The sequence below is a fragment of the Ochotona curzoniae genome, unplaced genomic scaffold (assembly GCF_017591425.1).
Source record: "Ochotona curzoniae isolate NIBS_2020 unplaced genomic scaffold, NIBS_Ocur_1.0 contig_3819, whole genome shotgun sequence".
NCBI classification, from domain to species: domain Eukaryota; kingdom Metazoa; phylum Chordata; class Mammalia; order Lagomorpha; family Ochotonidae; genus Ochotona; species Ochotona curzoniae.
The window spans coordinates 28,771,020-28,793,688 of record NW_024466004.1 but is presented as its reverse complement, the minus strand read 5'-3'; the positions used below and the strand labels follow the sequence as shown (position 1 = coordinate 28,793,688).

Here is a 22,669-nt window from a genome sequence, read left to right as displayed (position 1 = left end):
AAATATACAAGATGGTCTAATTTGAAAATGTGTTTATATTTAGTTACAAAGCAGAAATGCCTGAAATTTGAAGGTGTTTACTCTCATTATTTCAAAACACAAGGTCAAGTCCTCTAAATGACCTATTCTTGACATTTCCACATACCCCTTAGCATTAGTGGTGCTTGGTTTCCCAGGATTTTAAACTCAAGGTACATTACTAAATGACTGAGTTAACATTGATGCACCTTGGAATTTCAGCCATCCCTAAACATGCATTTTCATGCAATGAAAAGATAACAGGCTTATAAACTGCCTTTCATGTTCTTCCTGATTCTTGCGATTTCAACTTTTTAGAAGGGCTTTCAAAATTGTTCATGCAATGATATGTATGGCTAAAGGAACTGCTATGCCTAGAAAGAAAACAAAGAACTTATTTCAGTTTGATATGGGGCAAGCTGAGGGCATCTGTACTTTCCCCTGCCTTACAAATGCTCTGAGATGATCGTGATCTTCCAGTCCTTAGAGAGTCCGTCGCAAACCCAGCTTCACTGGCAGGCTGCGGGGCGGCATCGAAAGTGTCTGTTTCTGCATCTTCAAGCCCCACCTCTTCATCAGTTATAAACAATTTGGATTCCCTCCACTTGGGGTAGAACTCTTGACTGCCCCTGGAGCCACTTGATTCACTCCCTGAAAGCTGTATATTCAGTTCCTCTGTCGACCTGATCAGATTTTGTACAGATAAAGATTTGCCCAAGTCCTTCGGTACCGTGGGATGGACAGACAACAGAGTATCTCCTCCCATGTCAAAGCTTTTCCTCAGAGAACAGTCCTTGGTCAGATTCGACTGTGCAACTTGAACATTCTCCTTGGAGGCAACAAGGCAGGTGGTGACGTCGGAAATGCTCTCCTGTAAGCCTGCGGGGTTTAGGTGCAAGGTCTCTGGCCTGGGCAGGTGCTTGATGGCTGGGAGAGGAGGTGGGATTTGTAAGGTGGTTGGGGCTGCTGGCTTGGGTGCCACATTTATTTGGTTTGCAACGTTGGTGGCCGCTGCTGCGGAGCCATCATTTTGACTGATTGGCACCTGTGTGGCTTGACTGTGCATAGTAGGGCTAAGCGTATAGAAAGTCTGGGCACTGAACTCATTTGGTGTCAGAATGAACTGCAGGCCTCGCGAGATGTTGGCACTAGCTGATCTGGTTAAGCAGCCACTGTTCTGCACAGAACTGGACAGATCTTTGCTGTCTACAGGGCTTTGATAGTCGGATGTCTGTTCACATTCAAAAGGTGGGATCTGGAATGAAGCCAAAGTGAGGGCAGAGGCGGTGCCTTTCCGGAGGACCTGCTGGTAGATATCCAACAGGCAGTCCAGCTTGGTTTCAATTGACTGAACCTAAAAGTAGGAAAAATGGTTGCACATGAGAGTAACCTATTATTAAGGAGAGACTTAATAAGTGTGAAACTAAAAATGATACTAGAGTGGGTCAATCCAATCACCTAAACACTGAGTACAATGCTCAGTACAATCTCGACTCCTGGTGAATGTAATACCCAGCCGGTGGAGGAGCCAGGAGAGAGGCCTTGGTTCCTTACAATGCCCATCAGCACTCCTACCTCTATTTTTTAAAATAGACAATGGGAGTTGTTCTCAGAAGTCAATTAAGCTCTGTAAAACAACAAACGAGGCTCTTCATCCTTACCAAATCGCCTGTTCTTCATAAGGAAGACATTCTGGAATTTTAGAAAAGAACTTTTTTTGTTATGAAATTAAGACCTTAAGTATTTATCTAGGTGGTTCTTACAAAACGAAGGAACCAGATGGCTTAAAAACTAATGCTTTGAATATGTATCCTTAGACCTGGGAGAAGCAGCTAAAGGTTAAAATTCTACAGGTCATCATAATTATACTTAGATTTGCTCTTTTTTTTAAGAGTAAACTAAAAGAAGACACAGTTAAAATAATGAAAACACAAATGAAAAGTAGATTTCTTTGTGATTTAAAAACTGAAAATACATAACTGCTTTCAGTTATGTATTAATTAGTGAGATAAAAGTTTTTATGCCTTTGGTGAAATTCAAGACTGTTTTATTGAAAAGTGCCTGTACACAAAAAATATAATTTTATATACTCTTTCTTGATTTTATTTTCTTAAAAAAATATATGAATCACTAAGAAATGTCCAATTGTCTACATATCAGCTTTGATTTAAAGAGATTTGGCTACAAAGTTAGCCAGGGTAGTCAAGCTTTACCTGTTTTTCAACCTTAACCACACGGCCAAGCATACTGAGGTCATCTGTGGTCTCATGTTCTGCTGTAATTTTCTCTCGGCTCTTTTTATCTGACGTGATTTGCCCTTTTCCAAGGATTTGATCAACACTATCAGAGGAAGACATAAGCATTGATTATAAGCACTGAAGATGGAGATTCCCCTAGGCCAGAATGAAGGAAGTCGAAAAAAACTAAATATCATTATCTTTAGCCTATATAAGAAGAAATAAGGATGAACTTTTTCCAGTTGCTGTGCCTCTATTTGGTTTTCTTAATTTGAGGGGTGGAAAGAGAAAGAGAGCGAGAGCGAGAGCGAGAGAGAGAGAGAGAGAGAGGAAGTGAATTGCATCTGCTGATTTACTCTCCAAATACTTGGCAACAGCCAGGGTTAGGTAGGGTTGAAGGCAGGATCTCAGGACCCAATCCAGGCCTTGATTGGGTGGCAGAGATTCCTGCAGCCAACATCAGCTGCCTCCTAGCTACACATCAGCAGGGAACAGTGTGTTTATATTATTAACACGGATTATACATGAGATTGGCTTCTCATTATTCTGTTATATGATAAAATTACTAATAAATGACAGAGGGGCAGAACTGTCAAAGACAAACTAATTTGTTTCTTCCTCTAACCAGTTATTTTTCATGAATCAAACAGATCATGTCATGAGAATTTATTGTACCTCTGATTTATGAAAGATAATCAGGTAAAAAGCTGTGGTCTCTCTCTTTTTGGATTTTGAGTTGCAGAATTTGCAAGGCTTGGGAACTCAAGATTACTTCTACAGATTCTGTACCAGTTCACGTTTGTAAAAGCCTTGATAGCCTTTGTAACTAAGCTGAGCTACTCGCAAACAGATTGTAATGTGACCACAGGATGAGTTAAAGCACTTTCCAGAAAGACTTGGTCAGCCTAAATGAGAATCTCTTTCTTTTTTTTTTTTTTTGTATTTTACAATTGAGTTGTCAGAAGCATTAACTATTCAGTTTACTTGTCTGCACAGAAACATAGGCACACCTACTTTCTGCCATAGCATCTAATCTATTCAGTTATAGGCTTTATAATGGCTGGGTAATGTTTTGTCAATTATCAGCTGAATGAGTGAACAAAATGTGTTTTCTTTTGTTTTTTTAAGATTAATTTTATTTTATTTTTTTATTAGAAAGGCGGATATACAGAGAGGAGAGACAGAGGGGAAGATCTTCCATCCGATGATTCACTCCCCAAGCGAGCCGCAACGGCCGATGCTATGCCGATCCAAAGCCAGGAGCCTCTTCCGGGTCTCCCACGCGGGTGCAGTGTCCCAAAGCCACGGGCAGGCCTCAACTGCTTTCCCGGGCCACAGGCAGGGAGCTGGAAGGGAAGCGGGGCTGCCGGGATAGAACCGGTGCCCATATGGGATCCCGGGCGTGCAAGGCAAGGACTTTAATCATTGCGCCATTGCGCCATCGCGCCAGGCCCAAAAAATGTGTTTTCTATAATTCATCAACAGATATTTTACTAAAGGCCCAGTATTTGCCTCACACTGGGCTAACTATGCTATGAATTCATAAAAAAAAATTTTTTTGAAACTCAGTTTTTGGGTGCCAAACATTGTAGTGTAGGAGGTTAAACTACCACCTATAGTGCCAGCATCTCATTTTAAATGATGGTTTGAGTCTCAGCTGCTTCACTTTCAGTTTGGCTTTTTCCTCATGTGATTGGGAAGGCAGCAAAGGATGTTCCAAGTACTTGGATTCCTGCCATCCATGTGGGAAACCTGGACAGAGTTAACACTCCTGGCTTCAGTCTGGCCCAACCCTCACCATTTGGGATATTTCAGGAGTGAACCAGTGTGGATGAAGAACTCTCTCCTCTCTCTGCTTTTTCCCCCTGTAACTTTGCCTTTCAAATAAATCTATGTGAAAAGACTTAGACCTTGTATTTTAAGAATTATTCAACTGCAAGTGCTGCTAAGATGGACTTAATACTAAGATAAGATTTTATAAAACTCAGTTGGCTAAATATTTTGGCCGTGAGATGACCACACCAGTCACATGTGGTTGAATTAATACACTGAACTCAATGAACTAATTTCTTCTCATCACTCAAGAAGATGCTCACCAGCAGGTTATCCATTACCATGCATCCAGTCTTAGTTAAGAGCAACCAAGAATCACTATCAATGCAGAGGCTCAGTTCTTTGGCCTATGTAACAAGCTCATGAGTGTTCTTGTGTTCTATAGCAGACACAATGCTACATAATGTCAAGGGGAAGGATGACCTATTTCCATGGCCTAGAGGGTTGAGAAAGGCCAGCTGATTCCTATAGGATGGTTAGGATTTAGAAGTAACAAAAACAAGAGGAACATCATCATTAAAAGCAATAATCCAAACATAAGCAACAACCATGACCATTTATTGAGAACTCAGTGCTAGGCCCATCATGTATTCCAAATTATGTGTATTAACTTGTCCAGTCTTTAAGCTAACCATGTACAGCAAGCATCAATATTCTTCCATATTTATAAATGAGAAAACTGATAACAGTTGAGTGCATGTAATGCCTGATTGACAGTTATATTAAAGCAAAAAAAAAAAAAAAGGTTAACAGCAAAAAATTATACCTGCAAAAATGAATTAGGAATACTGGATTCAGAGTTTTTCTTACTAATGTTCCTCCCAGATAGTTTTTAATACACTCATTTCCTTACGATGAATGACATTTTATTGCTCACCGTGTTTGAAGGCTTTTAATTCTACACAACATGTCTAGATGACCAGCAGAATACTGTTCAATGACATCCTTTACATCATATGGGCGTAGTGTTTCCTTAAACTTGCGTTTTGCAACATGAAATTTCATAATTCTGTAGGAAGAACATGTCATACATTAATCTTCATAAGTTTACTAAAAGAAATACTCAAAATTGTTTGCTAGTAAATATAAGAAACTCTAAGAGAAAAGTTATACATTAAATTATTTTAGGCTCGTACAGATATGTGATATAAAAGTCTGGAATTACAGAGTACAATTTAAGAGCTCTCATGGGAGAACACATTTTAAGAGTAAGAAACACATGATAAATGAGACTAAAATTCAAATTAAAATCATAGTCAAAATGCAACTTAGCTTTTTTCCAGTGATACACAGAAGTTCAACATTCAACCCCTAAAGGTATTATCCCTTAAAGAAGTAAATGTTTTGAAAATGGTCTTTTATGTAACTACAAGCATTGTTGAGATACAACTATGCTTGCAGAATTCTCTTATTCTCCCTAGAGAAATGTACACTGGAATGGTAATATGTGAAAACTTTTTCTCCCATAAATTATTTCTGTAGCTATTGCTGAAGTAGCTAGTAAAATTTCTTTTGTTTTAAACCTAGCACACTTATTACTAAGTTTTTCAGAGCTCTTTTACGACAATTCTTTACCAACATGAGCTCAAGGTTTTTTTTTTTTTTAAAGATTCATTTATGTACTTAAAAATCAGAGTTGCATTATACTGAGAAAGAGGGAGATAGAGAGAAAGAGGCCTTTCGCTCACTAATTCATTCTCCAGATGGTCACAATAGCTACAGCTGGCTGAGCTGGACTGAATCTGGGAGCCAGGCACTTCTTCTGGGTCTCCCACAAGGGTGTAGGGATATAAGAGCTTGGGCTGGCTTTTGTTGCCTTCCTGAGCAGTTAGCAGGGAGTTGGATTGGAAGGGGAGCAGCTGGGACTTGAGCCAGTGCCCATATGGGATGACAGCACCATGGGTGGAAGCTTAGCTTGCTATGCTATGAAGCCAGCTCCGAGTTCAAGGTTTAAAATGATACATCGATACATTCCATGATGGCATCAATAAAAACCTGGTTGTGAAAGTAACCAGGTTCTGCAATGATTTCATCAAATTCTGGATGAAATCAAATAATAGTATTTTTTGAAGTCTGTGTAGCCTATTGCAAGTAAGTGTTTTCTTTTCAACTATTAAATGGTTCACTGACTACCATTACCACACTCATAAATCCCAGGTTTAGGATTATGCAACTAGACTCGACTGCAAAATTCCTGTCTCTTGCTGGAAAGTGGGAAGATTAGGGACAACTACAGAGTTTAAAAAGAAAATACCCATCCACTATCCTAAGTGATAGCTGATTTCAATGTATTCAGATTGTTTTATGGTTTGAATTCCAAACTATCTTATAATTGTATTCTTATGTTCAAATTGATTTTTTTTAAAGATTTATTTACTCTTATTGGAAAGTCAGATATACAGAGAGGAGGAAAGATGGAGAGGAAGATCTTCCATCTGATGATTCACTCCCCAAGCAGCCACAATGATCGGAGCTGAGCCAGTCTGAAGCCAGGAGCCAGGAACTTCTTGCTGGGTCTTCCATGTGAGTGCAGGTCTCAAGGCTTTGGGCAGTCTTCAACTGCTTTCCCAGGCCACATGCAGGGAGCTGGATGGAAAGTGGGGCTGCTGGGATTGGAACCAGTGCCCATATGGGATCCTGGCACATTCAAGACAAGGACTTTAGCCATTATACTATCGCACCAGGCCCTAAATTGATTATATCTTGATTATTTCTGAATTATGCAGTTCTCCCTCCCTCTACCACAGGTTTTGGATGAATCTCTTTTTTCAGGATAGTTTTTTTGTAAAGACATTTAAGTCAATTTATTCAGCAGGAAGTAAAGAAAATCTGTGTTTTAATTTAATCTCTTAGTATTTAAGCTTCAATGGGGCTCAGTCTCCTATATGAAAAAGCTGAGAAAAATAGTGAACTAGGTAACTGTAAAAGTCCAGCACTGAGTGATAATTATATAATGATGTCTCCTTATGCTGGACTGTCAGCTCAGCAAAGGCTTAGATGGGGGTCTTTAATTCAAACCTCAGTGCTTACTGAAAGTTTCTCTTATTACCATTGTCTGTTGCTGCTGCTATTCAATATCAGGTGCATGGATGTTTACTGAATAAGACGGGGAAAGAGAGAGACACAGAAAAGGCCCTCCAATCTGGGTCATGCTGAAAACCAGGAGAGGTAATCTAATAGACCAGAATCTTACTCTGCTATCTCCAAAGTAGCTAATGGTGGTTCAGAACAGGAAAACATTTTTAGATTGTGGTTGTGGTTACCTGTGTTTCAGTAACTTTGCTCTGCAAAGTCTTATTTTCAGTAGAACTCAATGTGGTATTTTTTCTTCCTTGTAAATTTCTTGAAACTGCTATTCAAAGAACTCAAGTGATTGGTATCAAACAATCAGAATAACGCAACATCCAGGATCCCAGCTAGACAACTTTGCCTCTCAGCCCATTTCACCTCCTAATTTCCCACAGAGGAGTTCTGGAGGGCGGAGAGGGCAGACAGGAGTGATAAACAGTTCTTCCTTTTCTGTGGTGGCGGAGGAGAAGTAAGTTCAACATCAGTGTATTAACACTGGTTGGATGTTGGGCATGCACTGGTCTAAGGGGGGTGGGAATCCACAACCTCCAAGTGAAGGATCTCTTTTGCCCTAAGGGAGACCTGCCTCTGTCTCTTGATAGAGTGCTGTGTGCGTTCTTTATGGTAATCCACTTCAAAGTTGCATATGGCTTTTCTCTTCTTTTCAGAGATGGTTCAGCAGAAGGTACATTTTGAAAGCCTCCTTTAGACAATACTGCACTCTGCTCTTCTGTCAGAATTTAATAAACTCTGGACTTCAGTCAGGAACTTAAATAATTTCATTTTTTCTTACATAATTTATTACTAATTAACTAAACTAAATCAAAATGCACATTCTATATTTCTGATCAGTAGTTATAATTCTGATAACCTCTAAAAGGAAGTTGATTATCTCTTCTAGTATTTCAGTATAAATGCAGAATCATATGGAATTAGCTGTATGATGATAGATATGCACAGTAGAATTAAAAATTCCTAGCAGGGTTATTGTTTATTTTACATATTCTGGCTCCCTATGAGGTGTTGTTTTCCTTCTAATGTTTACATATTTTCCCACTTTAATCTACCAGTGACAGTTGGAGTAATACATATCATTTCAATGATTTGGAAACTTGTGGGCAATGGTGGGCTGGCTCAAGCTTGTACTGAATCTTAAGATCCAACTGTTAAATTTTTAAGAATTTTGCTGGCTGTTAAGCATAGCATTATCACAATTAACTTTTATATTCTTATAACAAAACATATTCTATTAAAGTTAAGACATACTGAAAATATATCCCAAACCATTTGATTGCTCTCTATGCTCTTCTGTTGTTACAGTGATTATGTCTGTGTGATAGAAATGCCATCTTTTCAAATCTTTGCTCATTGATATTACAGTGGTCAACTAGTTATTTGCAACTAGTTATTTGCAACTAGTTATTGTAGGACTATTTACACTACGGAAATTGGCAAATACACAAATCGGGACTTTCTTTTCCTGGAGAGCTGATGATGGAGCTGTACATTAGTGAGATCATACAGCCTCTTATTAATTGAGGATTAAGTTTTCCATAGTGGTGATCAAATAGCTTTTTTTAACTGGATACATGGTGGGTTGAAAACAGAAATAGTAAGCAAGTTCGAGATCAGACATGAACAATATGGGTTAGGAACTATATTTTGTAAATGTAGATAGAACATTTAAAGACATATGCATATTTTTAAAAGATTTACTTTTTTTTTTTAAATTGTAAAGGCAGATATGCTGAGATGGGGAGATACAGAGAGATAGATTCTCCATCTGCTGGTTCACTCCCCAAGTGGCCGCAAGAGCTGGAGCTGAGCCAGTCCAAAGCCAGGAGCCAGGTGCTTCTTTTGGGTCTCCCACATGGGTGCAGGGTTCCAAGGCCTTGGCCATCCTCTACTGCTTTCCCAGGCTTCAAGCAGGGAGTTGGATGGGAAGTGGAGCAGCTAAGTCACAAACAGCACTGATATGGGATCCTGGTGCATGCAAAGTGAAGATTCAGCCACTGGGCCATTGAGCTGGGCCCAAAAAGCATATGCATTTTTAAATCAAGAGTTTATACAGAGAATGATCATTATGTCATTTTATTTTTGCTAGGAGAAGGCCAACATATCCTAACAGGTCTCAAAGTTTTTTGCTCCCTTCCATCGTCATTGCTGTGACATTGGAGAGAATAAGCTTTCATAAGGCATATAAGACTATATTACTCTCCTCCCAGAATCTTTCATTACTTTTAAAAGTTTTTTTTTTTTTTTCTGGCCTATTTGATAAGCATCAGGCTCTTTAGCACATCCTATAAGGCTGCTTAGGGACATGTCTCTGTTCTCCTTTCTTGCCTCATCACATCACTTCCTTGGGATTTAGGTTCCAGAAGTAATAATGTGTTTGCAAACTCACCAAAAATGCCATTTAACAATTACATATTTTAATTCTTTGCACACACAATTTCCTCTTCCTGATATCCTCCCGTGCGTTCAAGACCCAGCTCTAAAGTCATTCTTTTTAGTAAATGTCCATGATTTCTCCAAAACAGTCACTCATTTTTCTGTTAACATGCAGTTTAGTGCCTATTATACCATACTTAATTATTTGCTTATATATTAGTCTTCTCCACCAGACTATGTGAGGACTTGGAATGCCAGGTTTATATCTTTTACTTTGGAGATCTCAGCACTTGACATGGGCTAAATGCACATGAGATGTCTGCTTCTATAGAAGCTCTGTTGAGGACAGTTAGTGGAGAACTTGAGTGAGGTCAGGGTAACGCAGAGGGACAGCTCTTGTCTGACTCTCCAAATGCACTTCTCTACACATTCCTCTGTATGTTGCATGCTTTCCAGCCCTTCTGGAATTTCTATTGGCTAAATGTGCTCATTTATCACAGTTCTGTCTCTTCATTTGCTGCTAGGCTCATACATAGTTCTAGACTGAGCTCATGGATTGAATTTTCTAGAAATCTCTCCTGACCACTTCTACTGGGTGTTTTCAAATGTAGTATCCTGCAGCTAATTTTATGGCAGCAAGTTTCACCTGCTGGAAGTTAATGATTTAAAGGACTATGGTTGGGCCCGGCGCGCTGGCGCAGTGGTTAAGGTCCTCGCCTTCCACGCCTGGGATCCCATATGGGCACCGGTTCTATCCCGGCAGCCCCGCTTCCCTTCCAGCTCCCTGCCTGTGGCCCGGGAAAGCAGTCGAGGACAGCCCAAAGCTTTGGGACCCTGCACCCGTGTGGGAGACCCGGAAGAGGCTCCTGGCTTTGGATCGGCATAGCATCGGCCGTTGCGGCTCACTTGGGGAGTGAATCATCGGATGGAAGATCTTCCCCTCTGTCTCTCCTCTCTGTATATCCGCCTTTCCAAAAAAAAAATAATAAAAATAAATCTTTAAAGGACTGTGGTTGTTGCTTTAGTATTCTATACAAAGGCATTAGGAATTCACTACGTGACAAAGAATAAATGAATACATATTTGCTCTTCTGTGGTTGTGAGAAGCTGTTCACGTTGTGTGACAAGGAGCTCTTGTAGGGGTCTGCCAACAGTATCATAATAAATTCAAGTTTGCCAGGCACATTTCAGAAACAGCCCAAGTTTTGATTCATGAATACGAAAAACTTTTTATAGCAAAATAAATGTTCATCCATTTAACAGTCAGGACCATGTCTGGTTTAGAAAGCCATTTGGATAACATTGCTTCTGAAAATCATAAAAACATAATATTATTTCCCCTCAGGTCACTAATGTAATTAGGATCTCACAGAGTATCCAAATCACAAACAATAAGAGGAAGTAAGCAGAAAGACAACAACACAGCAGATGAGGGAATAAATAATACTCTTAACTTGCAAAGGTCGAGGGAGAGCTGATAGAAAAATGAAAGAGTCTGGGCAGAAAGAGACAAGCTAGTTGCGGTGGTAATTATGCTGTCCACATAAACTGTACAACAGAGACCTTAAAGGAAATATGGGGTAGAGTGTTAAAATCTAAAAGAGAATGAAATTTTAGTTTCAATGTTCGTAAGGATTATTCCAAGTGTTTTCAAAAACCATATGTGTCGGGCCCGGCGGCGTGGCCTAGTGGCTAAAGTCCTCACCTTGAACGTGCCGGGATCCCATATGGGCACTGGTTCTAATCCCGGCAGCTCCACTTCCCATCCTGCTCCCTGCTTGTGGCCTGGGAAAGCAGTCGAGGACGGCCCAAAGCTTTGGGACCCTGCACCTGTGTGGGAGACCCAGCAAGAAGTTCCTGGCTCCTGGCTCCGGATCGGCATAGTATTGGCCGTTGCGGACACTTGGGGAGTGAATCATTGGACGGAAGATCTTCCTCTCTGTCTCTCCTCCTCTCTGTATATCTGACTTTCCAATAAATAAATAAATCTTAAAAACAAAAACAAAAACCACATGTGTCAGGCATGGTTTGGGATGACAGCATGGAATGCAGTGTGAAGTACACTTCCTGGGGCCACTGTTTTAAGCCACCATATGATAACCCTCTGTGGTCATGAGGGCCAGGTAATTCATGGTGCTTATGACAGCTATTGATCTCAGCCTCCCACTCTCCACCCAATTCCTTCTTATTTTTTCTGTGACTGGTTATAGTTTTCATGATCAAAATCATAAAATAGAGAGAGGAAAGCTTCAATTGCTAAGCTAAGCCTGAGAAATCAGCCTAGAGTTTTCAGTTTTGTCATTCTTAATCCCTAAAGAATTTCCTCATTTCTCTGAACATTGCTGGAATATCTAAAGCTGCTTCTGTCGCTATGATGCAACAACTTTGACTCAAGAATCCAGTGTTTGTCTCTTGGACACAGAGCTGTATTTTAAGGATACAAAGTTGAGTGGGACATGCATCTCCCCTCCTCAAGCTACTGTGGAGTAAGTCTCTGTAGTTGTGTCTTGCTGGATAGCTGATGCTCTGCTTAACACTTCACCTGCATAATATCAGCTTGAAACTCTGGTAATCCTTTATCTGTGATGTTGGGGTCAAGTGAAAGATCAAAAATATCAGTAATCAGGTTCTTGCTAATCCACTAAGCTGCACCACAGGATGAATCATAGGCAGGTACCCTTGTCAATAATTCATGGTTACTATGAATTCAAACTCCCCAATAATTGTAATGCTCTTCCCTTTAACACAAACTCTGAGAGCCTTCTGTTTACTTCACTTTAATTGTAGGAATCGTAAATCAATATCATTATAGTTTGTTGGTTTTATTTTTCTTAAAAGAGTTATTTATTTAAAAGCCAGAGTAACAAAGGGAAGGAAGGCAGGAGGGAGGGAAAAAGAAGAGAGAGAGAGAGAGAGAGAGAGAGAGAGAGAGAGAGAGAGAGAGACAGATTGACTTCCATCTCTGTTGGTTCAGAAATCTGATTATAATTAGCTAGTAAATTTGGAATTAGGATATCAATCAGTTTGGCCAAAGTGTTGATCTGTTTATCCTAATGAACTATTACTGAGATTTTAACATTTTACTACAAAATAACAAAAGGCACTTTGATATGATGTGTTTCTTTTCATTCACATGTACCTACCACAGCCCTCAAGGAAACTTTCTTAAATGAATGGTCTTTTATTTCTTTTAAAAGATCTATTTTATTTCCTTGAGAGGGATATGGGGGGAGGAAGGGAGAGAGAGAGAGAGAGAATCTTTCATCTGCTCTGTTCAATGGTCAGGGTCGGGCTAGAGTGAAGCTAGGGGCCAGGACCTTCTTCTGGATCTCTTAGGTGGATGCTACGACCCAGACATTGAGACAACCTCATCTTCTTTCCTAGGGAGCTGGACTGGAGTGGACAGTCAGTGGCCATATGGGGTGTTGCAGGTGGCTGCTTTACATGCTACACCATAGCACCAGTTCATAAATGGGCTATTCTTCCCAGTACTGTTGGACGTCTCTTTGGAGGATTGACAAAAGACTGAGGAGCAAGTTATATACTCATTGGCTTCTTTTTTTCTTGAGGGCACATCACAGCACTGTGGCTAATATGAGTGGGTCATTGGATGTTATTATCTAAAGACTAGGAGTCTAACACAAAATTTGACATGTCCCAGTAATACCACTAGAGGGTGGAAAAGATTCGTCACTAACTTAAAAAAGCACTATCCTGAAACTGAAGTGTGCTCATACAATTTTCTGTACAGGAAGAAATAACTAAAACAAAGTTAAATTCTGGGTAGAATCTATCTATCTATATATACACACACACAAACACATGTACACTTCTAAGGAAACGTAGGTGCATTTGTTAAGTTGCCATGAGTTAAAAAATCTTGCAAGAATCTTTTTCTATTCCTCCAAATCAGTGTAAAAACATTACCCATGAATATGCAGAGATAAGAATGATGAGAAAACAGAAGCGGCAGTGACTGCTGTTGCCACCAAACAGATGGCTAAGCTTGGCCAGCAGCCAAACCGTGTTCAGGGTAGAGAGGGCTCAACCGACTGTGAACTCAAGAGGCAGATTGGTTGACTGCAAAGACAGCAATACTTCTCAAGCTTGGCTGCTCTTTGGAATCACCCAGTTCCAGTGTCTGTGTCCTTCCTTCAGAATTTCTGTCTTGATTGGTCCAGGATGCTGTTTAGACATTCAGAAAAACCTTTCACATTTTGTCAATGTGAGCTGAGGTTGAGAATCACTGAAGTGGAGGTGGACTTGGGGTGGAAGAAGGTAGGGTGGTACATCCATCCGTACAGCCATGTGAAGATGTGATCTCAATTTGGGCAACTTTGCATGTGTTTGTAAAGTCACTCATGTCAAGTCATAGGGAGAATGTTGTGCCTTGGTGTTGGGTCTCTGATCAGAATCCCAATGCTTGCATTCTTTTTGTCTCCTGAGTGAGGTTTGAGGTTTCATGCAGGAAGTAGTTAGGAAGTTCCATTAACTTCTCAAGGGATTACCTTGGAAGGGAATGGTGAATTGGAAAGTACCAAGGTAACTGGTTCATTCATTTATTCTTTCCATAGATACTGACTGTCTATGTGGTTGTGCTGGGTGCTGTGCAGCCGGGCTCTGAGGAGCACTGGCTTTGCAGGGAGGGGGCTGGCAGAGAAGAAGCAGCCTCCCACATGAGGACAATGACTACTGAGTTTCTAGGCCCTTCCTGTCTTTCTTCAGTGGTGGTAAGACAACAGTCACTGCAGCCATGACCTTGGAGAGGATTTGAGAGCCTCAAGATTCCAGAGCTTGGAGCCCTTAAATGAGCATGTGACTGTGTCCACATGTGATGTTAACAACACATCTGGTGTTTCTTCTATTCATTCATCCTTCTACTCATTCACATACCACTCAGGCAAGAATTTTGAGTGCCTCCTATGTGTCAGCCTCTGCACTAAGGCTGGGGAGACAATGGTGAGGAATTATATCTTGTTTCTGGAATACTTTCAGTTTATAGGGCAGACAGATAAATGAGCAGATGGGTATAGCTCACTTTGTAACATGTATGGTGGGAAGCATAGGTGACACAGGAATGCAAAAAAAAAAAAAAAAGGGTATGTAACCTGTTTAGCCTGGACAGCAAGAGGTGATAAGGAATGACTTTTGGAGAAGATAGTCTTATTTGTAATCTCTGGGGATATTATCAAGTTTCTAAAGGTCGCCAAAACAGCCCCGTTACACATCCAAATTGTTTTGGGGGGTGGATCTGTGCATCTCCTTGCATTTCCTCTGTTTATGTTGGTTAGTTGAGCTGATTTATTCTACTGATATGCATTCAGCATCTCCTTCCCAATCTGAAAAATTTTATCTGATTTCTGACTCTCCAAAGCAAATATAACATCTTTCTTGAAAGTAAAGATACCACCCCCACACACATACACTCTCACACACTCACACACACAAAGCAAAGATAAATGCCTGAGGATTATTCTTGAGTTGATCTAGTATTTCTTAAGGTAGCCTTTTGTTAATTTTTATAGATTGGTCAGGGCTGATGCTAGTCATGGGACAAATCCAATGGACAACTAGGTCTACAGTACTTCAGCAATTTGGTTCTTTATGAAAGCATGCGTTACATGCTTACAATATTTATTAATGCTGTTCTCCCTTTATATATGGATGCTAATTTGACAATATGGACACATACTTGTGAATATAGGATTTAGATTCTAAAACCCGGAAAACAATTTATAAACTTATACGTCTAGGACCCCATTTTTCTTTCATTTCAGATTGGGCTGCTAGTTAATGACTGTGGAAATCCATAATGCACACCAGGTGTGCATCAACAGTCATTTTCTTGCTTTCCATTTTTAATTGAGACATGTAAATTAGATCCACTCACCTAGAGTCTGCTCAACAACACCACTGAAAGACAATCACAACTCCATTTGTATTAGGGACAAGTTCTGTGGCCAACCCTGGGAGTAGAATCGTTCCTCTTAATGCTTACTGTTTTTGTCCTCTTAATGTAGGGTCTTGTGGGGGTCTTGAGATTTGTAGGATTTTTTAAAAGAAGGTATAAGTAGTAAAATCCATGCAAAAACTTCTGGGTCCTAGTATGTCCATAAGTGGTTAATTTTCTCTCCAGGATTTTGTGAGCACTGATGCAGTAACTAAATTTGGGAATTTTGTTTTCCTAGGATTATAAGATCCTGCATAAACTTCAGAGTATGAAATGAAGATACAAATAAGCAGATTAACAATTCATGCTGATTGCTCTTACACATTTTTAGTCATGGTATTGGAGATTCAGTTTAAATTATAATAAAATACAAGGTTAAAAATCTCAGACACTGCAAAAAAGCAAATGTGTCCCCAGAGAACACTAGTTTAATACAGCCCTCAGAGCAAAATGTGACCACAACTAATTATCTTCAAAAGAAAAACAAACAAAAAGAATATTCCAGGAAACACATTAGCTGGTTTTAAAAACATGTGTTAAATGAGCCACAAAATGTTCTGTTAACACTGTCCTTTACTGTGACATGTCATAGATTTGGCTGTCAAGAATGCCTTAATAGTGACTTGCGAACAAAGATTCATCACCTCTGCTAAAATAGCAAAAATGTCATCAGCAGAATCAAGACCCAGTGAAACAGCTTGTAGATTTAAAATCCCACAATGGCAAGCTTGTGCCTCTTTTTACTATTTGTCTGTGGTATGAAGGGAGGTTTAAGAAGGGATCAGGTTTGAGACTCTTTAGGGTTGGGTCAAGAGAATGATCTCACACATGCCTTCCAGAATAGGGAGAACACAAGGACAGCAACACTGGAAAACCTTATCACTCAACCCAGGGTGACAGTGAGGTCTGATTTGCATCACCACCTTAGAAACTCTGAAATGTCACCAGTGACTCTTCAGTTCTCTGATCAGATTCGAGCTATTTTGGAAGAGTTGATGAGTCTCTGCCAGTTGAAAAGAAATTCCTGACACCTCATCTATGTTCCTATTACAGAGTGTGATTCTGTTAGATAATTCAAAGGAGTTTTCTGTTTCACACCAGGATTCCAATCCTTTCTCCTTTATGCAATTTCCCTCTAAGCCACTGATGACCTGTATCTACACACAGACTTTCTAATGCTATCTTCACTTCTGTTTCTTTGCCATTGCAGTTGTCTCTACCTCACCCACTTCTTATTAACCTGGCTGGTACCTACATATCCACTGGCTCCCATCTTTCTCTTCTTTCAGGAAGGATTTTGAACACTGCTTTGCACATAACTGCTGATTTATATCTGCCCACGCCATCCTGGACTCTGCATCATAATTATGGCTTCTCTGGTAGTCCCACAGGAATCTAAGTAGGGGTCTTTCTTAACATTTACCTCTATGCCTGGTGCACAGAAGTAGGAATCTCTATTTTTTTATTTTTTTGAGTGCATGCACTGTCTGGGAGGAACTTGAAAGAATCTGTAGTCAGGCCTCTGCTAGGCTGGGGAAAGGAGAGAAGAGAGAAGCATTCATTGTTCATTGTCCTCTTTTTCCTTGAGCAGGTGCCTACACAGGCAGCAAGATCAACCTGTGGAGGAATGCAGGATTTCTGCTATAAATTCTTTGGCAGTTGGGAGTACCCCTCAGATAAGGGAAAGCAGAGCAATGGGACTTGGAGATGAAAGATGGAATGCCTTTAACTCCCAGCAGAGGACAGGCACTGGGGCAGCATGCTGGAAAGCCACTAAGGAGCCCAGACAACTCAAAGGCTATACTGACTACCACACACTCTGCGATGACCATGTTGCTGTAAATGCTTTACAATTATTAATGTAATTAGTGCATTTAATTCTCACCACAACCCTGCAATGTCAATATTTTTGCTATCCCTACTGCACCAGCAAAAAAAAAAAAAACAAAAAAAACAAAAAACAAAAAACAAAAAACAAAAAACAAAACCATAAAAACAGAGGCACAGAAAAATTATGTGAGCTGCTCAAGGTTGCACAGGGAAGTTCAGAGCATCCTCTTTTTACAAATATTTACTTATTTATTTGAAAGGCAGAGTGACAAGCAAAAGAGGCAGAGAAGGAGAGAGGGAAAGAAGGAGAGAGAACGAGAGGAAGGGGGAGAGAGAGCAGGGGAAAGAGAGAAGGGGCAGAGACACAGAGAGAGATCTTCCAGATGGCCACAACAGCTGGGGCTTGGCCTGGGGCAGCCTGAAGTCAGGAGCTAGATTGTCCTGTGTGGATGGCAGGGACAAAAGTACTTGAGCCATCAAGTGCTGCTTCCTTAGGTACATTAGCCGAAAGCTGAATTAGAAGCAGAGCAGCTATGACTCAAATTGGCACTGTGCCTTGGGGGTGTCCAGTTAGCAGCTTATCATTCTTCCAGGTGTCAGGCTTCCTGGAACACCTATTCTTAAACTTAACTTAAACTAACACATTTTTTGAAGAGCAGTCATTTGGCCTAAAAGCTTGGGATGTCAGCATCCCGTATTGGAAGTCTGGGTTTAGGTCCTGGCTTTGCTCCAAATTCCAGCCTCCTCCTATTACATAACCTGGGAGCTCAAGTATTTGAGTCCCCGCCACCCATGTGAAAGAAGTGGACTGAATTCCTGACTCCTGGTTGTGTCTTGGCTCAGTTCTGGTTGTCTGTGACCATTTGGGGAGTGGGCTAGCAGATGGGAACTCTCTTGAAAAAGTGAAAGAGAGAGAGAGAGAGAGAGAGAGAGAGAGAGAGAGAGAGAGAGAAAATCTCTTTTGAGTTTTATCCCAAACCTTCATTCATTAAATTCTCAAAAAAGATTAATTTGGTTTGGGAAACAGTTTCCTTCAGAGAAACAAAACAGGGATAGGAATTAATCAATCCGTACAGATATTGAAAAATAAAATGTGATGTAATCAACAGCTTCTTAGTCATTTTTGTTTTCAAAATAAAAGTAATCTGAATCGGATTGTTTTGGTTATCTTCACACACACACACACACACACACACACCCCAAAAACTAAGCTGCCCAGAAAGCATGATTGTATGAAAGAAGCTGACAGAACATTGTTGAAGATCTCCCTGGGAGTGGCTGTGGTCGTAGATGTAGATTTTCCATGAAAGCAACACTGGTGGGAAGTGAGTAAGCTTCAGAGAGCACCGTTTTTACAAAGCAGATTCCCCAGATGCCCACTTCTTTCTCACAGCCTTTACATGTTTCCCTCCTGTGTATTTCCGAAACATTCTCTCTTCATATCAGCACAAGAAACATGCTGAATATTTAAGTTTGTATTTTAGAAGGTTATTATTCTGTGTGGTTATCGTGGACGTGACTTTCAAACATGAATTGTTTCAAATAATGACACTTATGACATTACCTAAAAAATTCATAGAAAATTGAATAAAATGCTAATGTGGGTTTTCCAGAATTATTTTCCTAGAGTTCTATGTGTATTTCCAAAACATTTTCCTGTATTTTCCAGAACTATATTCCTGACTTTTTAATGAGATTTTGTCCCAGATTCCCAGTTAATGAAGTGTTTACAATGCCAACTATCAGCATGAACGGACTGAATGACTTTTGATGGTGATATTTGTAGGGAAATTAGTATTGACAATACTAGTCAATCTTTTTGCTATTCCCAAATCATCAGACGCTTGAGAATTTGAAATATTGTGTCCAGGGAATTTGTGCGTTATGTTGTTCCAATAGTGATAGGAAAATTGGAACCCTGTAGAGACACAGAAAAAGATGAATGTGTAAAATGCTCTGGGGTTTATCAATTTATTTACTTTCCTGATAATTTTATCTTTCCACTGAGAAAGTAACTTCTACGGATGGATGAAAAGAAATTTGACATTATTTGAATCTTTCACAAGATAAAGATTTTGTAAAAAAAAAAAAGAGCAGAATCTTCACGACTGGAGGTGTGTTTGAGAATACATTTCTGGAAAATTTGTGTATTTCGGTGAAATAATATTTTAAGATAAATCTGCGGTAATCCTGAAGAAAACATATGAAACTAAGCCTTCTTCTGAATAAAGGTAGATTTTTGGGCTGGTGCTGTGCTGTAGCAGGTGTAGCCTGTTCCTGTGGTGCCAGCACCCTGTATGGGCACCTGTTTGAATCCTGGCTGCTCCACTTCCAGTGCATCTCCCTGATAATGGCCTGGGAAAGCAGTGGAGAGTGGCCATGAATCTACATGGGAGACCTGGAAGAAGCTCTGGCTTCTGGTTCTGGAGCACCCCAGCTCTGGCCATAGCAACCATCTGGTGAGTGAAATAGTGGATAAAGATCTCTTGGTCTTTCTCTCTCTTTCAAGAAAGAATAAATGAATCTTATAAAAAAGGTATATTTTGGGGAGAATCCATTGGCTACAACAAATACTTTCAAGAGAGAATCTAGTAAATACAAAAAGATACAATTTATATATTTTTTCTTTTTTGCTTATGTAGAGTCACCACACAAAGTTAGAACACAATTTGGAGGAAGGAAAATATTTTGAGATAATGTGATGATTTGCTTTTCATTTTGGACACTTAATCGCCTCTTAGATATCTGAATGATTTATTTGGCTAGTAATTCAAAGTTATATTACATTATTTTTGAAGTTATTTTTAAGCTTATTTTGAAGTTATTATTTTAAAGTTATTTGTTTACTAAAGTAATGCACAATATTATGACAATCTACTATAAAAATTACATTAAATCAAATACATCTTGTCTGCAAATAAGAAAAGGCATATTTTGGAAACAGTACTATAAAAGGGACATTATGTATTTAAAAAAATCTCAAAGTGTATTTAGGAAATATAATCCAGACAGTTGGAAAGTGGACTTGCTCATCTCATTTGAAAATCTTTACTACAAAATGGAAAAATAATAATTCCCACATTGCTCTTTGTAAACATAGTAATATTTTCACCATATTGCCATCTTTGTAATGGCATAGTTTCTGATATACATTTTAATTTAGCTTTCATGAAAAAAATTATTGTTTGAACTACTGGAAAACAAATGTCACATTCAAGCAGTAAATTTTCTAACAACCAAAAACAACAAGAAAAATGCCAAAGTAAAATTGCTATTTTGGAGATGAATAATGGATGGGTCACACTTGTAGTTGGTAATATACGTACAAAATACTATTTCAGATGACCTGCAAGAGGTGAGCATATTCTGGGAAAAAAAGATTGTTCAGTCAACTAATGCTGAATTTATTTACATAATTAAACTCATGATAAGGACACTTGTATAAGACTTAGACCTAAATCCATATGCTTCTCTTCTGAATTGCTAATTGTATTGGCTGCTTATTTAATCATGCAATTTAGAAGTGGAGTACCATCTGAGTGAAAGACTTCCAATTAAGTTATTAAATTATTGAGTGTAACTATTAGATTTTTAGAGGTACCACTAATTTTAAAAGCTACCAAGAAGTGATTAAAATATTAAAGGACAGGCATGTAAATAATAAATTTCCTTCAAAAAGAAGAACTAAGATTGGGTTATATTCATGAATGTAAGGAAAAAAAATGATACCAAGAAAGACTTCTGAAAATCAAGGAAATTCTGCAAAGGCCTTTTATAAAAAAAGTTCAAGAAGAAGGTATAACAAAGTAAATCTTATGTTACTAAAGTGCTTAGCTAGCAGAATAAACCTATTTCATTTTCTTTCTTGCAACTCCCAATCCTTTTTTATAAGTTGTGAAGCAGAAGCTTCAAAAAGTCTTAGAAAAATGACACAAACTAGGTTAAATATGCCTTTTAAGAAACCTAATCTGCTTCCACTAGATAACATTTTTTCATACTTGTTGTAAGTCATATTAATTTTTTGGGCAGGACTGCCCATCTTCACATTAGGGTCTTTGGTGGATATAATCGATGCATGAAAAGGATTTCAAGGTGACTTCTAGACCACTAATATCTGACAAAAAGTTTGTGCAATGATGCAAATATTCTACATCTTTTTGCCCAACATAATAGCTACCAGCAACTTGTGTCTATTGAACACTTAAAATGTCGACACTATGATTGGTTTAAATTGTATTTCATTTTAGTTAGTTCAAATGTAAAGACTCCCAGGTGGCCTGTGGTTCAGGTTAGGCAGTGCAGTTCAAAATCCTCTCCATCCCTTTCAGTGAAAATTTCAGACAACATCGCATGACCTATTTGGGGCTTTCTCTGGGCTTGTGTAACTGCTGCTGAATGGGAGGGTGGGCATGTAATTTGGTTGCTAACCAGATTACTTTGAGAAATACGAGGAGCATCGTCAACAATAATGGTGAGACAAGAATCATAATTTTGGGCTATCCAGGCAAAGGAGAAGGCATGGTCCCCCCACCTGCAGGGTTTTCATTGGAAAGCGTTTGTTTTTTTCCCCCCTTTCTTTTCGGGTTGCTTTACAAATAAGATTTAAGTATGTTGTTGAGTACATATATTCATCACACATGATCTTTGCCTCCACAAATATTTCCCAAAATCTTTATAACTTGTCTCTACTTTCTTAGCGATTCTCAACCTCAGATTAAAGCTATGTCCAGCATGATACTAAATAACTAAGACAGAAGATTAGAAATCACACACTTGAGAGTAGCCCTGGTTCTTTGATAGTTAAATTGATTTGGATCTTTTATAATTTCATCTGAACTTTTATCAATAGATAAAGGCAGTCAAAAAGAATAGGGAGGGTTTTTTTTTTTTTTTTTTTTTGCACTTTGTCACTCAGTACTCCTTGAGAATTACAAATTTTCCCACAATGGTTAAACTGGGTGGGTTGAATATACAGTGAAGTAGTTCATTCAATCTAGCTGTGTGTGTATGTGTGTGTGAGCATGTGTACATGTGAGAGGCTCCTGGAAATATAAGTTGCTTTAGGTATTCTTTCAGCTCTCTGCCAGCAGCAAAGGAAGCATTGTAAGAGCAGTCTTTAACAGTTGCACCTCAAAAGGTAGGATCAAGTCACTGCCGATAACACAGACCCCTGTTTTTAGAGTTCATCCTGTTTTAAAATAACTGGATGGGGTTTTTCTTAGATACAAAACAGAGAACATAGGTTGGAGCATCAAGTCATATGATGATTTTCAAAAACCCAATTGCATAGATAACTAAATGTTCCTAAGGTAACAGACACACACGACAGATTAGTTCTCAT

At 39.2% G+C, this 22,669-nt stretch overlaps 1 protein-coding gene across 5 annotated transcripts in view; it reads right to left on the bottom strand.

Moving 5' to 3' along the window:
* Window positions 1-369: 369 nt before the first annotated feature.
* KCNQ5 (potassium voltage-gated channel subfamily Q member 5) overlaps window positions 370-22,669 on the bottom strand; it is a 520,388-nt gene continuing 498,088 nt past the window's right edge. For all 5 annotated transcript variants that reach the window (XM_040983626.1, XM_040983627.1, XM_040983628.1 and 2 more), the window contains 3 exons: window positions 4,966-5,097; window positions 2,232-2,358; window positions 370-1,372 (listed from right to left, as the gene is read on the bottom strand). In XM_040983626.1, the coding sequence (XP_040839560.1) occupies window positions 413-1,372; window positions 2,232-2,358; window positions 4,966-5,097 (1,219 nt within the window). In that variant the 3' untranslated portion in view covers window positions 370-412. The remainder of the gene's footprint in view (window positions 1,373-2,231; window positions 2,359-4,965; window positions 5,098-22,669) is intronic.